The sequence below is a fragment of the Dromaius novaehollandiae genome, chromosome 3 (assembly GCF_036370855.1).
Source record: "Dromaius novaehollandiae isolate bDroNov1 chromosome 3, bDroNov1.hap1, whole genome shotgun sequence".
NCBI classification, from domain to species: domain Eukaryota; kingdom Metazoa; phylum Chordata; class Aves; order Casuariiformes; family Dromaiidae; genus Dromaius; species Dromaius novaehollandiae.
In genome coordinates this window covers 123,795,714-123,812,855 of record NC_088100.1, presented here as the reverse complement: position 1 = coordinate 123,812,855, position 17,142 = coordinate 123,795,714, and the positions used below count along the sequence as shown (strand labels likewise).

At 38.8% G+C, this 17,142-nt stretch overlaps 1 protein-coding gene across 3 annotated transcripts in view; it reads right to left on the bottom strand.

The window, feature by feature from the left end:
- PUS10 (pseudouridine synthase 10) overlaps window positions 1-17,142 on the bottom strand; it is a 38,332-nt gene that overhangs the window by 12,801 nt on the left and 8,389 nt on the right. For 2 of the 3 annotated variants that reach the window (XM_026094672.2, XM_026094673.2), the window contains 6 exons: window positions 12,725-12,759; window positions 9,411-9,522; window positions 7,763-7,824; window positions 5,058-5,103; window positions 2,419-2,483; window positions 1,245-1,330 (listed from right to left, as the gene is read on the bottom strand). In XM_026094672.2, the coding sequence (XP_025950457.1) occupies window positions 1,245-1,330; window positions 2,419-2,483; window positions 5,058-5,103; window positions 7,763-7,824; window positions 9,411-9,522; window positions 12,725-12,759 (406 nt within the window). The remainder of the gene's footprint in view (window positions 1-1,244; window positions 1,331-2,418; window positions 2,484-5,057; window positions 5,104-7,762; window positions 7,825-9,410; window positions 9,523-12,724; window positions 12,760-17,142) is intronic. The other variant, XM_026094674.2, reaches the window with a different exon arrangement.

Below are 17,142 nucleotides of genomic sequence, written 5' to 3'. Positions count from 1 at the left end.
GACATGTAATGAACATAAAACTAGCCTGCCATGAGAATATTCACTTCTGCGTTATTTCCTTTTCATTCTATGTTTTCTTTTATTCAGAATATTTTTAACATCCTTTTAAACATACTATATTGGATTAAAATTGTAGGATTTGTAAAAAATAATCTATCATTTGCACATATTTAAATAATTGGTTGCTTACACAAAGGGCTGGGGGAAGGTAGATGCTCTTTTAGGCAGATGATGGAAAAGTTTGTAGAATCATCAGTGTAACACTCAGCTCAGGGACACTCAGTGTTGTTGCATTACCCATATCAGACTAGTAATTATTTCAGATGCCATCTTAATTTGGAGGAGCAACCAGAAAGAGCTATGCTTTCTGTAATGTAACCTTTATCAATGGCATTAAGATCAGCAGTTTTGGCTGGAATAATATACAGATAAAACCAGATGATGAACACTGCTGCATCCAAATTAAGGTCCAAGCAAGTGAACAGCATCGCTGGGAGCTTATTTACTGGGGCAGTGCCTTTCCCAAACCACAAACTTATCATCAGGGGACATGTTACAACTGCAAGATTTGCAGGAATAAGGGTTCTTCCAAGGAAAGAGCAAGCTTTGGCAACAGGACAAAATCATTCATTTCATAAACTGCTTCTGGATGAGCCCCCTTAATCAGCAAGGGGGCAAAGAAAGTTTTTTGAAATCTTCACATCTTCCTGTGCTGTCTTCAGAAGAGAGAGCTCTTCCATCTGTTTAAGAAAAGGAACAACAACGGCACGGAAAAGCTGGAGCTTCCAAAATGTACAGAAAGGAGATGGTGGCCTACACAGTGGCAGAAATGGAAGTAGCATGTTCCCCTGCTCCAGCTCCTAATATGGGAGCTGCAAGGGAGCCCTGCCTTGGTCCAGACACAGCTGCCTGCAGTTCCCACCCCCACCGACCATGTCCCAACACACACCATCTCTAAGTTCTAATTCAAAATATAAGAGCAAGCAAACAGATTTGATTTTAACAAGTTGATCTGTAATTTCTAACTTTTGACAAAAACATTTCCTCAGCGAAGGCAAGCTAAGTATGATTTCTTGCCCTTTCAAATGAAGTTCACTCTTGGACAGAGCTACCTTTAGGTTTTTTGCTCCTTATACATAATTAAATGAATCATAACAAATAGCAAATAGAGTCTCCTGTGTCTTGCAGCAATATTATACAGTTATGTTAAGACAACACAGCAGCAAAAAAAGGGATCACTTTACCAGCCACAAAAACTGCACCATTATTGCACTGAATTTCCAGAGCAACACAGAAGTTCTTTGGTGAAGTTGGGGGACATGGAAAATGCCTGCGTAGGAAAAGATTGAAAAAAGACAAGTAACACCAGAACATGATGGAGAATCACTGTAGCAAAAATGACATGAAAGATGATGACTTCAGTTACACAAAACACAGCTACAGTATAAACTCAGTATTCATATTAAAAGCTAACACCAATAAATGAATAAACATTAAGCAAATCAAGAACACTGCATTGCAAAATGCACTTTTGTCCATCTGTCATCCAGTATTATTGATGTATAATACCCCCAAGTGTGCTAATAAGAGGTACCATACGCTATCTATAGAAATAATAAAATTAAATATTGAATGAAAACTAGCTTCAGGACCTGTTACTAAACCTTTGCTAGAAATCAAGGAAAAGATCTGAAAAGATTTAGTGCAATTAAACAATACGAACTATACAGAAAGTATCTATTGATATCTTCCTACTGTTTGGAATTTTTACCACATTATAGTATTTGGTGCTTTCTTAAAATCTAACTCCTAGCATTTTGAAAATATGAGAAAAAAGTCATTCTCGTGATGAGAAGTTTGCTTTAAAAATCCTAAGGTTCAAAATATGGAAGGCAAATTCCACAATCTGTAAAAGTCTTCTGTGGTTTTGGGGATGTAAATAAAGATTTTTGAATGCATATGATTGGCAATACTACAACAAACTGTTTTTATTTCTAACCATTCCAAATTCCATACCAACCCAGAGACCTATAAGGACATACTGCTAAAAGCACAGAGTGGAGCTGCAGTGCTCTGACCCACAATTTCTCTGCTGTGATGACCCTGGTATAATAAACCAATGAACCACTTCTACTAAAATGGAAAAGACCTTTGTTTTCAGCATGTACAGTTTTCCATCTTCTGTGGCTTAATTCAAGCATTTTTAGATTACTCCTTAAAAGATATGGAATGACATTCTATTATCATTGGAAGTACAGAAAGTGCAACATACTCTATACAATAAACTAGCAGAATTTAAACAGTTAAAAGTGCTTTTATAGACATCTTACTGCTGCTTAGTCATCTAATATTTTCCTCCCCATCCTAATTCTATACAAAAACACAATACTAAGAACTACAGTTTCAGTATATACTTACTTGCAAAAATCCTCTTCTTTTATCTTCTCCAGGGCTTTTATAACTGCCATTCTAGTGAAAACAGACTGCACAGTGAAATAAAGAATGAGTCAAGAAATAAGAGAAGCTTAGAAATGATATACTTTAGGAGGAAAAAAAAACCCCAAAACATACACACCATACACTTCTCGCAGCACAATTTTTTCAACTGTGTTCCACGTTTCCTTATGCCTAAAAGCCACTCTGTATCAGCAAGAGCTCTTAATGCTAACTTTAATAGGGCCATACAGAGCAACATGTAATTTTGCCAAAATACATTCAAGCAACTTTATTCATGACATGAAAGCAATACAACTAGGACCTCTGACAGATTGGAACATAAAGATTATTCAGTTGTACGTTTATACCAGTACCAAAAACTGAGAGTTGGGATTTGACCAAGTATCTTAAGTTTGCGCCCTTGTTTCTAGAAGATATGTATGAACAGTATTATCTATTTTCTCACTCTGTTTTTACACAGGAAAAAAAAAAGAGTAAGTTCCACTGACTTTCAGCTGGTCAAAATACCCATCCTAGCTCCTTAAAATATTCAGTTGCTAAGTCTGTGCTTGGTTAGCTGAAAGCAACACTAAGTAAATCTCTGGAAACTATCTTATTTCAGATGATACACAAAAGTATGCAAAAGCAAGAATAAAAGAAGTAGCACTGAGGACCTCAATATCTGCAAAAGACATTAAAAAAAAGAATCCTAAATCCATGAATAGAAACCTAAACTAGCATCTCTATTTTCAAAGAGTTAAGCACCTAAATCCTAACTTTTATCTCAGTGCCAGTAGGTAGCTAGTTCTGGAAATAAGACTGTTGAGTAGAAATCCATTTAAAGGGTTCTAAAGTTCATTCATGTTTAGAAATAAGTGCTGAACGTCAAAGCTTGGCAGTTCCCAAACTCTGGAAGGCAAGTGAACATTAAAGCTTGGCAGTTCCCAAAGTCTGGAAGGCAAGTGACTTCAAAGTCCCAAGCAGCATCAATTCACAAGGGTGAGATGATCCTGCCACTACTACTGTCCTTTCATGCACAGCCAGGTGCTGTTGTTTCCAACTCAAGTGAGGCTAAGGCACAGCACTGAAGTTCCTAGTACAGGAGAAACAAAAATGGTAACAGGATGAGGTGGTGTCCTACATTAGGTAGGCTGGGGACAGTAAACGAAAACACAGGACTGAAGTCCTTGTTTGGGAAATTAAGAGTTGCCGCTGCTGCCACTGTTGGTAGTGTGCAAGGCAATAAAGTTTGGGAACTTCTGTCACAGATAGCTAAGCAGCCCTGGAAATTTAGAGCAGAACGTGTTTGTAAAAGAAAGGGGACTTGATGGGGACAATATATATCCTATTTCACACAGAGAGAAGAAACTGCCAGGCAGGGGAGCATGCCCGTTATGAAACAGCAGTAAAGATGTTCAAAGAAGAAAAAATCACCTGATGAACAGAATATAGCTCACTGTCCTTTAAGGAAAAAAGCTGAGACAAAGTTGCAGCTAGGCCTGCTGCCAAAACTATGGCATTGCAGGCTGCCAAGTCATAGGCTCATAAGGCTGGAAGGGACCGCAGGTCTTGACCAACCTCCTGCTCAAAGAAGGGTCAGTTATGAAATCAAACCAGGTTGCTCAGGGTTTTTTCCAGTTGGTTCTTGAAAACCTCCAAGGATGAAGAACTGCACAATCTGAGTAGCCCACTCCACTGTCTGACTGTTCTCATGGTAAAAAAATTTTCCTTATACCTAGTCTGAACCTCTCCTGTTTTAACTTATGCCCACTGTTTCTCACCCTCCCACAACACACCACTGTGAAGAGCCTTGCTCCCTGTTCTCAATAACCCCCCTGCAGGTATGGGATGCTTCTACTGGGTCCTCCCCAAAGCATTCTTTTCTCCAGACTGAACAAGCCCAGGTCCCTCAGCCTCTTCTCCTAGGGCATGTGCCCCAGCCTCCTGACTGTCTTGGCGGTCATCTGCTGAACTCCAAGTTATTGATGTCTGTCTTCTATCGATGGTCCAAAACCAGATGCCATATTCTAGATGTGGTCTCATGACTGCTGACTAGAAGAGAATAATCTCCTCCCTTGATCTGCTTGCTACGCTCCTGTTAATAAGGCCCAGGATGCTGTTGGTTGTCTCTGCTGCCAGGGCTCATGCTCATCTTGCTGTCCGCTGTGAGGATCCTCAGGGTCTCTTCAACAGAGCTGCTCCCCAGCCTGGCACTCTGCAGTCTGTGTTGTTGCCAGAGTTTATTCCTTCCCAGATGCAGGACTTTGTATTAGTCACTGCTGAATTTCATACAGTTCCTGTCAGCCCATTCCTTCAACTTGTCTAGGTCCCTCTGGACAGCAGCTCTACCCTCGAGTGCATCTACTAGCTCTCTCAATTTGGGGTCATCTTTAAACTCGACAAGAGTGCACTCCACAACCTCCCCCACGTAACTGATAAAGATGTTAAATAGGACAGATTCCAGGATAGAGCCCTGTGGCACTGCACTTGCCATAGGCATCCAGGTAGCGTACAACCCATTAACCACTACTCTCTGAGCCCAACTATCCAGCTCTTCATTATAGCTCCTGCCATGAAATTCTGAAGTTCAGAGAAGAACTGAAACAGCAGTGAGATCCTACCTGCTTGTTCTTCGCTGGTTTGAAACAATCCGGGCAGGCTGTGGCTCTAAACGCAAACATGAAAATTAGCTGTTATTCTTAAAAAAAAAAAAAAAAAAAAAAAAGAAAGAAAGAAAGGGAAAAAAAAGACTTATAAGCATAGCAAGTACTAGATTAATCTTTGTACAGAAATGCCCAACGTCTCACTTCTACAGCTTAGGGTGGAACAGATTTTTGAATGAATTTTATCTTAAACTACAAATGGCAGAAGGTGTGTATTACTTGATCTAGAGATACTGGAGGACAGATAAATCATGAACAAAGCTGTGTAGGCCGCTTTTGCTCTGACCAACACAATTGTGTCAGCTTTGAGATGGGATGGAAAAGCACACAAGAAGTTTAGTTTTCAGTCCTTCTCAATCCTTGTCAACAACATTGATGACTAATGCTTAGCTCCTCTGCAAGGTATGGTGACATCTTGAAATCCGTATTTGCTGTTCTTAGGCAACGCACACTGCAAACTAAACATATCCAAATCAGAGATTCGAGCTGCTGCTTCTGGATAGGAATATTCAATTTACTACAGAAAAAGTAACACCAAGTGTTTGACACTATTTGTGCTTTGCCTCTTTAAAACTCTTCAAAGGAAACTATTGGCTGCTTCATGAAAGCGAAAGCTAAATCAGAGAAAAAACTTTTTTCTGAGTACTGTAGAGGAAGTTGCTGTTCCTATTAGTGGATTTCTACGTATGCAATTAGACATCATTTCTAGCCTACAACACAGTTTAGCATTTCTTGCTGCTCCTTTTCAACACCTCTGCAATTACTTCAGATTGAAAGGAAGCAGGTAACAAATGCCCTCTTGGTGTTTTTACACAAGCTAGCCAGGAAAGTTGCTTGTAACACAAAGCATTGCAACTTCCCTCTTCCAGAATTTTAATATCACCTTTCCTTTGAATAAAAATCTCCAAATATAAACTAACAAGAGCCAATTCAATCTTCCACTTCAAGCCAAGGGTCCTTTTAGCATACCCACCTACACAGAGTTGTATAAAAACAGCCTGAGAGATAAGGAACTGCAGATGCCATTTTTGGAAACCCAATCTAAAAGCCTACCTGGAGTTGGGAGGACTTCTCCCGGTTGAGATGAGGTCCTACTTTCCTTTCACAACACACACAGCTGTAATTCTTGAAGCTCTGACAATTGCCAAATTTACCATATTTGTATCGAAACCAATCTAATGTCCCATAATATGTTCAAAGCCAGCCATTCCCATGGTATGCCCTGATACCTGAGAAACCACCATGCAATGAAATTACACATTTTTCTGAAGAAACAACATATTACCTAAAACCTTAATCACTGTTTCAGTATGCTATACAGAGAAGGCAAATAGAGAGATTTTGTCAAGTCACATGGAATAGACTTGAGCAGTTGGAACATGGAACTGAAGAGACAGAACTTCTTTACAGCTTTCACCCCTCCAGTTACCGCTCTTGAAGGGCTGACATTAGCATCCTAACTTGCTTTGCCTCAACATTTTTGAAAGGTTACAAAAAGGAGCAAAGAACTGGAAGGAAAACCTGGAAATAAGAGTTGCTAGGCTACAAAGGAAGACCATAAAAGACAAGAACTGATCAACTAAAATTAAGTAAGAACAAAAAGATGTAGGATCTGGAGTCCTGAGTTTTTAACTGGACTACAGCTCTCAGTATTTAGAATTGCAGTTTGGCCCTGCTGCTTTCTCTCCCTTTTTTCCAGTCTTGAAGAAGCTGGAAAGGAAGGAAATTAAGCAAACGCTGGCAATCAATTCTTCCTAATATCAGGCCCATTACATAGCAGGCCTCCCGCCTCCCCACCCCCCTCCCCCAGACATACAAAGCATGCAGCTGCTGAAAAGCAAGAAGGTGGCAGATAGGGCATTTAAGCAGAGATGACATTGCCAGAAGGTATAAAAGCAGAAATATCTAGAAAGGCTGCAAAGGTAATTTCTAGTCTCAAGGTACGAAGTCACCATGCAGCATACAGGTCAGAGAAATTCTATGGGAAGCCTCTTTCTGTGACAGGATTTAACATGTAGCAGGAGCACAAGTGATGAAACTGAGTGAAACTCTAGTTTTCCAGGAAGCATCAGCAAACAGGAAGAGGGTACCTAATTATCCAGAATATACTACCACCAGATTTTGAGAAATCAGATTAAACGGTAGCTAAATTCCCAGAAATATTTTGCTTCTTTGTGTTAAAGAAGGATTTAAATAGCAGACGCTCTATTGTGCCAGGCCAAAAATGACTACATGCAGTGGCCAGGGAAGTTTTTTCTTTTTTAATGGACCAGCTAAGTTGGATAAATTCACTTCTATGCCTCCCCTGCCATCCAAGCCTCCTTCAAGGTCAGAAAAACCTAGGCATCACCTAAAAAGATGTTTTTCTCCCAAGTATGTTATTGGAATTTATTTTTAAAAATGATGCAACTATATTGAAGAGGGTAATGACTTTGAACAACGTATCAGAATGCTCTCTTTCTAGCTCTAGACACCTTTGGAGCTTACTGGCTTTCGAGCACAGAATTAACCAGAGAGAGATGTCACATATGGCTACACGGAAGTTTAGATCCTGGTCCAGTTCTAGTTTACAAACACTGCAAATTCTCATTTGTAGCAAATCCAGACTAACAATGTTGCACAATATTGAGATAAAGATCTTTGTTATTCATATCAAAACTTACAGGAAATGGCACTCCTCATCTGTTTCTGGGTGAGCAAAGACCACGCTAACTTCAAACAAACTCTAAATTAAAAAAAGGAAGGTAATAGTTTGTTAAACAAGCATAGAGAGGACACTCTCAAGCATCCTTATTGAAATATTAGGAAAACAGTGAAGAAGTAGACAAAAGAGAAAGTAACCCATTTATGCTGCAACTTCATCTAAAAAAAAAAAGACAATAAATCTTGCATCATAATAGCATTGGCATTTCTGTAGTACCCAAAGACCTCAGAGCACTTTAAAAACATGAGTGCCCTACACATCATAGATACTGGCCCCATTTTGCACAGGGGGAACTGAGTCAGAGACAGTATTTGCTCAAAGCGTATTACGGTCACTAAACTTAACAAACCTTCTGGGAGAGCAGGGCATAGCGTGAATAAAGATAAAAAAAGCTTTAGTAGCCACCACTGCAAAATTTTGTCAGGGGGCTTCATTTGCAATGATTGGATGGCCTTGGGGCAAAGAAAGGCAACGTGTCCTAGCAGATTGACAGCCAGACCAGAAACTCTAGTGTAATCTCAGTTCTACCCCCAATTCCCTCTTTGGCCTTAGGCAAACAACACTCATTACTTCTGTTATTCAGATACCAGGATACCTCAAGAGGGCTATTGAGAAGACTGGGTAATATTCAAGTGCCTTGTAGATAAAGAGCACTAGACAAGTAACTTTTATTGCACAATAAAGTCTGGAGTGGCTCAGTGACTAAGTCTTATAGAGCTTTTGCTAACTCAGTATGTATGTAGTTTGTTTCTGCTTGGATCCTCTTCACGATAATTGAGCAACTCTCTCTTCACTAAGACAAAAAGGATGATTTCAATTAGCACCCCGTGGAAAAGACAATCTGTAATTATTATGGAAGTTTACAATCAAGGTAAAGACTAAGTGAGTCTAGTTCTAGGGTCACTTCTAGGGGCCTGATCACAAGTAAAAGCTATAGACATTTAGGAATGTTAGTCAGAATCTGAAAGTTGAAAATAGGATCTGAAAAAAACATTCCTAATACTTGTTTACTGGAATCACAGCTTCCAATATGCTCATCTCTAGCAGTCATTAAAGTGAACAAGGACCAGTCCTTCCTCCTATAGTGCATTTCACAAATGGATTCTATTCATAGAACATAACATGCTAACAACCTGAACAATTTATCTCACAAAGCAGTAACAGTATTGGCAGAAACAGGAAAGCCAAGAAGGAATGTGTGAGCATACCTGAGTCTCTGGAAAACAGCAATTCTGGAAAATGAGAAAACTGAGAAAGTCTCATTGATAAAAGGAGGGTGGCTGCCCAAGAACAAGAGATACAGTACAACATGGCAGTGGCTTCAGTCATTGCAATGGTGTCTGTCTACAAAAATGGATATCGGATCCCTTAGTACTGATGCTGAGAGATCTCAAGTTAAGAGAATTTTCCCTACTTCCCCCTACTTTGAAGATAAGATGAGTGCAACTTATTTATCGCTTAATGAGAATGTACCACCATCAGTACTAGAGACTAAGAGAGAGACAGAAAGCGAGAGAGACAGAGAGAGACACAGAGACAGGGAGAGAGATAGAGACAGAGACACAGAGAGAGAGACAGAAAGAAAATTTTCATTATTTATACAACACCTTTCCATCAGCAGGAACACCCAACTCCTCCGACAACTGGGGATGAATAATCCACTTATAAGCTTCCTTCAGCTGAACAATGTCATCCTTTGCCAAGGAAAGGCCCAGTTTTCTGAGTCACATACATAAAGAAATAATAACTTGAACAGGAGTCTTTCAAAGATAAATACATGACATGATATTCCAATGCAAACTTCAGTAACTAGTCCCAGGCAAACAAGCAAAGCACAAACATAAAGGACAAAACTACTAAGCATACAGACCATGGCACAAAAGAATGAAAGGCTGTTCTATGATCTCCTGTGATTGTAGTGAATGTTTGTATTGAATTAATAAACTGTTTATTATTACAAAACAATAATGCCAGACAGTGATTCCAGGTAAGCTGCTTCCCAATAAACACTTAAGAGTTTGGCTGAGAGTAGCTAAGGGTGTAGTTTTACAATCTGCTCAAGCAAATATAAGGCTGTATTGCCTCTTTCCTGCCTCTGGCCATACATTCCTGCCAGCAGCCACATGCTGACACTGACAGCATGATAAATCATACCAGTCCACTGATCCCACTTAAAATGAATCCTAACCCACCAAAAAAGTTAATTTTTCAGCCAAAGCAGTTAGATGATCAGCTCTCTTGGTGGTCACATAGGCAACTGGCAACTGTGTTAACACAAGAAAGACAGAAGTACATGCAGATGGAGGTACAATACTTCTGACATTAAATCAACAGCTAGTTCAGCTGAAGTAAATTGGGGATCTGGATCCTGCAGGGCAGCACCTGTGCTACTTTCTGAGGAGCCTCTTGTCCAGGTTCCAATCAAAATAATACCTGTTTTGCCCTTTTTCTACTTGCCAGTGTTTCTTTCATTAACAATTTTAAAAAAGATTCTCTTTCTGTTGCATGTGAGAACATGCTTTGCGGAAACCCATACCATAGCTCCATGATAGATCCAAAGCTATAAAAGCTTTCCCAGAGTCCACTTAGAGAACGGCTTAGAAAAAAAGGTAAAAATAATTTAAAAAATCTTATGTTTGAATTCTGTTGTTAAGAGGACCATCTAGTTCTTCATTAAAGGAGGCACGAACTCCAATCGGTGCAAATTCCTAAAGAGAAAGGCCCACATGACAATCTCAGTTGATCCTGCTGGGACAGGCACAACTGACTCTCTAGATACTTCGACTCCTGTGTCTTTGCCTTTGGAGAGAGAAATGTAAAAGAGCAGATGCCTGTGAAGATGCCACTAAACGATTTCAATGCACTTGTGACTCATCATCATTTACTCTGCCTTTCTATGAATAACTCAGAATGGCACTTCCAGCCAAAATGGCTTCCACCAAAAATTAATCCAGTATCCTCAACTTTGAGCCCAATAGATTTCTCTCGTCTTGCCCACAGAGACAATTACCCATTCATAATAGCTCTATACATTTTCATTTGGCCAGGAATGGGAGTGTCCTAGAGTACACAAGGAATCAGGCCCTTAAACTGATATCAAAACACTGAGGTGTAAAAGAAGGGTCAAAATTAACTTGCAAACACTGTATCTTTCTCATCACACCACGTTAGCATCTCATATTGTCCTTGTATTGAACGCCCTGCTGTTTTAAAAATAATTCTAGAAAATGGAAGCTGGAGAAAGCACAATAGCAAGTTCATGCTTGATTACTATTATCCTTATCAAAACCAAACATTTAATTCAAACTTGTAATGTATTGTAACTATTTACTGTAACCATCTTATGTAACCTGTAGCCCAGTTGTTCATGCATCCAAGTAGCTAAGTCAAGAGTTTTTAATATTATAAAACTTAAAAATGTAAGAGCTAGGTTTACGTGAATGCAGGTAAGTGGTGACGCTGAAATACCTGGAATAACCATTTTCTTTCAGTTCAAAAAGAAAAAAATCTATGTTGATGTAAAGCACATGAAAAGTTGCACACTAAGATGAATTGGTAGTTATTGCAAAAGTGCAAGCTCTTTCAAAGTGCATGTTACCTCCCAAATACCTGGAAAAAATACTTGGAAGAGAATGATTCATTTATTCCCTACAGCATATGAAACCATTCAGCTAGCTTACCATTTTACAGCCTTCCCCCAGGGAAGCAATAACAAAGGCATTACCCTGTGACACCAGTTCTGATAGCTGGTATTAAACGACTTGATAGCTCTAGTCCAGTCACAATTAATGACACAGATTATTACCATTTTATTGGTACAATGGCTGGTAGTCTTAGTCAACTGAATGATAGAGAGCCAAAGGTACACCTTCAAAACATCAGAGACAACTTTTTCTATCAGAGGCTAAGACATAGGAATGAAAGCAACTTTCTTTCCATTTACTTTTTGAAGTACTTTTCCTTTCTAAGTTACAACTTCTAAAGAACGAATTTATAAAGCATAGTTTTAAGAATGAAAGGATAGTTCATGTGATTCCTGTTCAAGTCTCAGCTTCTAACTTATCTGCAGCAGAAACCTATTTTACACATAAACCTGTTTGTCAAGGACATTAAGTACAGACTTTTCACCATTATCTGACTAACAGTTTTCAGTTACTATTAAAGTAAGCTAAATCTAATACTGTGACAAAAGAGAAAGGTCTGTATTTCATAATGTCTTCTGTGCACAAGATGAATCTGGCTCACTGATGTCATCATGACACTCTCAGGGGCATTAAGGTAGCTCTAAGCTGTACAACCGGACACATAGCCTGCGCTCCACATTCAAATGCTGTGTCCTAGCTATATCACAGTACAAGGCAAATGAGATAGGAAACCCCAAGCTAAGGTCAAACCAGGATACATCAAACCCCAGCTGCCATTTCATCCTTTGTAAGCATCAAGTAAAGTGGACAACAGCATTATAACAAAATTATAAAATCAACTACTACTCTGCTCAATATCTATGCAGGCAAACAGTGAAGAGGGCTTGCCAGACAGACAGTAAAAGCTATGGGCAATAAAAAGCAAAACAACTAAAATGACAGCACATCCCAATTCTGAATTGCCTGATGCTTAGCTTTGAAGGGACAAAATAAGTAACAATCTTGGCCAAGGATAGAGGAAATGAGTCTACATATTCCACAACATTAGAAGAAGCACCTTTATGTGGAAGTATCTGTCTTGATCTTGAAAATACGGTATTAATTGCTTGGTTATAAATTTCTCCTAACAGACATGTCTCAGTAGGTCCACTGTAATAAGAAGTTTCTCATTACTGCTATGCTGGAAAAAAATTATAGTAAGAGCATCTCTCCTTTCTCTAAATCTGGAGGATTCTGTAGTAGAACTGGTATGAAGGTTGCCAAAAGAAATTACTCACCCCATTTCCTGTTTTACGAGCAGCCAAGCAGCACGCTATAGGTCACCAGCCATGCCCAGGAAGAAGAGAGAAAAAAATGCAAGTGAAATTCAGGCTCAAAAATACTCCAACTGTTTCAGAGACTGTTAGCAGAAGAGAAAACTAAAGTTTACAAAGCTCGGGAAAAAACATAAGTATTAGGAATTTAATTTAGCATTTGCTTTAGAAGTGTACAGGATAGAACTAGAGTTTGCTCTTTCCTCTGTAGACTAACCAGGCAAGCCTACCTAAAGAAAGGTTCTTTCTTTTTCTCCAAAAGTGCTCAAAGAATTTTTTGCTCTGTTAGTATGGGCTGTTCCCTACTTTATTGTCTGTTCTCCCACTCTTGCCTTACAAAAACAAAGGTAAGGCCTTTTTGAAATAACAAGTGTATATGGCATATGATTTTTTTTAAAAATGTAGAAGCTCCCACCTCTTTTTTTAGACAACTTTTCCAGCTGAGAAATATTGAAAAATAATTGGAGATAAACAGGCAAAGTTAAAAGGTGCTCTCACTACAGTATACTTGCACTTGCATGCATTGAAAGTTTAAGTCCTGAACCCAGGAAACACTTATGACTGGTTTTATCTCACACAGGCAATTAGGCTTCTTTTATTGATAACACTAGTTCCAGACCAAAAATCACTCAATTTTAAAACATTTCTAGTGATATACAATGTACCTGTATATCTGGCTGAACTAAAAACAAATTAGTATTACTGAATATTAATGAGCGTTCAGTCTGCTGTTGGACAGATCTGGAAAGTGGCATAAAAGACACTGGGAAGACCCAGCTCTCCAAAACAAATGGTGCATATTTCTAAGACATCATTTTGCAAAGGCACAGGCAATTCATCACAAGTACTACCTTGCTTTCAAAAGAAGATTAGACTGCATGAAACACACTTTGAATGCTGCTATTAACACTGTAACTAGAAAAAAAGACTCTGACAGCCTAAGTCAAGTGCAACTAGCAGTTATGTTTCCACATACAGAAATGAAAAAAATGTATCTAAATGGATGGTCACACATAGGAAAATTGATTTGACATATAAATTAAAAAAAAATAAAAAACAAGCAGCACCTATTATACAAAACATGAAATAAATGACATTCTTGGTCTGCTGGTAATCACAATCTCTTTCCCTGAAGAGTGCCCCCTCATTTGAATCATACCACTTAGTTTGGGAGACATAAGCTGAATATGGGAAAAGTTGAGGAACAGAGGGAATAATATTACAAATCAGAGACAGCTTTTGATATAAACTCTGGAGTTCACTAACAATTATTTATCAGACAGCTTATCTAGAAACTGCTGGAAAACCTGATCTGAGAGTCACGGGCGGATTTCACCCTGAGTTCTTTTCATTTCCCAACTACCCCTCTGTTGCTTTCTGCAGATCTTCTGTGAATACCATCTTCTGCAGCTCCAGATGCACTCCTTTGTACAGAGCTTCCAAGATGTAGTATTTGCTTAAAGTGAATGATCATAGGATAATTCAGTTGGAAGGAACCTCAGGAGATCTCTATCCAATCTCCTGCTCAAAGCAGGGTCAGCTATAAGATCAGACAAGTTTGCTCAGGGCTTTATCCAGCCAGGTCTTGAAAACCTCCAATAAAGGAGACTTCAATAATGCACAACCTCTCTGCACAATCTGCTCTAAAGCTTGACTGTCCTCAATCCAAGCACTGTAAACATTTCCTCGAACTCTACTCATCTCGCCTGGAAGCTTTATATATGTAAAGCAACATAATGTAGCAGGCCCCTTGAAGTGACACTGACAAAGAAAGACAACCCTGTATCATCCCTTACCTGTCTCAGCCAAGAAACAGAACACAGCAGTATGAAAATTACCATTGATTGTAACAAAAGCCAAAAATAGAAGTAAAATTATCAGTGCTGTGAAGGTACAACGGAATAATGCGAAAGTAAGCACAACAGACCATCAGCCATCAAACCAATGCAATCCTACATGACTTAAAATGAAAAAGGATCAGAAATGGAAGACTTCCAAAGAACAACACTGTCTATGCCAAAAGCTTCCAAAAGCTTATCTTTCACAAGCTTTGCTCTGGGGAACTAAACGTTTTTAGAGGTGCATCCCTTCTCAGTCTCACTCACTCCTCTTTGTACTGACACACTGATCCTATAGAATGATCTATTATTTCACTGTAGTAATTGTTTAGTGCTTTAGGCTTTAAATTTTGTCTCTGCATGCTCTAAGAATCCCATTCTCCGCACCATAATGAAAACATAATTTACAAATCTGAAGTGCACTACAGTTAACCATAATTTGAATTTTGACCTCAACGGATCTTTGGCTTTAATTACAAATTAATATAGTAGGCTGGGGGAAAAAAAAAACCTCAACCTTTTACGAACACTAATTTATATGCTTATATTTCTGGCAAGAGTGATGTTGGACACAGATATTCAGAAGACCTGCACAATGTTTCTATTTCAACAAAATGCCTATCAGTGCAAAAGCAATTAATAAGAAGGGAGAAACTCCCCCCAAAACTTTCTATAACTAAGCAACAACAAAATTCTCTGTTCTTTCTTCCTCTAATAACAACAACAACAACAACAAATTAAGACTGGCAAGAAGCTACTTAACTAACAGAATCTGTATTGTCAATACATAGCCTGGAGGTCCAGTCTCACTGCCCTCACAGAAGCTGAATTCCAAACCAAAGTTGCTCGGCTTGCTTACATACCTACACTGAGAAATCAAAATTAGTGGTTTTCAACCTGCCGACAGCAGACTACTAGTAAGGAGTCAGAGAAAGGCAACTCCATAAACTTGTCATGCAATCACCCATATGCTTGTGGTGTCCAAAAGAGTTCATATCTTAAAAGCTGTAAACATCACTGATTTACACTGTTCAGCAGTTTAAATCCGTTCCCTGTCTTTCATTCTTCACATATGGAGCTTTCAGAAACAAACAAAAAACCCAAAATACTCCGGTCAAAATAACTACTCTCTATTGTCAAGGAAATAATTCTAATGAAGAGGTTTGAAAACGTGTCTCAAACTTAAAGTAGCAACATCAGGATCACACCATCTTTTGGCTGAATTCAGAAGTAATCACGTCACAGATCACTTTTACACACTGATAAAGGAACTCAGTCAAAAATCTCTATTATCCTTTCTTAAAGACACCTAAAAGAATGGGGGAATCTTAAAAACAGTGCTAGAAATACTAAGGAGAGAGAGGAATGGTGGAGAGAGAACACAAAGTTTTTAGATACATGATACCCAAATCAGCACCCTGTTGAACAGAATAAATGTACTTGTATTGATAGAATACTGTTTACTCAAATTCACTGTGACTCATTATACTATGTATGTAGCAAATGCGAGCAAGACTGCTTCACAAAACACTATGAAGCATATTGCAATCTTGCTTGCATATTACGCAGATGAAATCATAGGTAGCTTCCAATCAAAATTCCTTGAGCACACATCTTAACTAGAGAATACAACAACCACAGAATGAGGTCTAGAACTCTTCATTTGACAAGTGCTGATTTAAACAGTCTCATGTTCCTGGATTTAAAGCACTTGCAGCTTTAGCACTCAGTCAGGTGGCTAATCTCACCCCTTTTACCTGTATTATGAGGGGCACAATGACAAACTAGAGAAAACATCTGCCTGTAACTATGCTAAAATGAGACCATGTATCAAATTTCATCTCCTTTCCCCTGACTTCAAAAGTGAAAGAGAATTCCCCTTCAATTAAGAGGAAACAATAGACTAAGGTACTGTGAACACAGAAGCCAAAAGATCCCAAATTCCAAATTATATTCAACCAAGTCCCCTGTCTTGCTCTCTCCCAGCTGTACGCAAAGCAGGGGATCAGATCCCTCTACTCCATAATTACTTTATGTTTGTGAAGTGGTTTGAAAATGAAAAATGCTCATTACAGAACTCAAGCCTGCAGGGCAATGCTTAACAGCAAATATATTTCTGAAATACACTAGCTCAGGCACTATATTGATTACAAGCTGCAGGATATTATTCTAATGCTATCTGAGGGATCACAGTGGCAACAGCTGAAGTACCATGTGCAATCCCAGCCACTGCATTTTTTCACTGTATTAGAACAGAGCTTGAGATGGGGAATTCCACGATGAGGTATACACAGTCCTATAGGGAGTAATGACTACAGATGCTATTTGCATCAATGTCCTTGCAGCAAGTACCAGGATGATGGATCACAACTGAGACTACAGACATAGCTAACAGTCACCTTTTTTGGAGGGCATGACTCACTTCATATTCTAATATATTTCTCTGACATAAACTTGTATATATGATTTATTTTAATCAGATATCCTACTTGTAGAAAGAGGTAATAGAGTCTTTGCATTACAGATACAAATACTATGCAAATG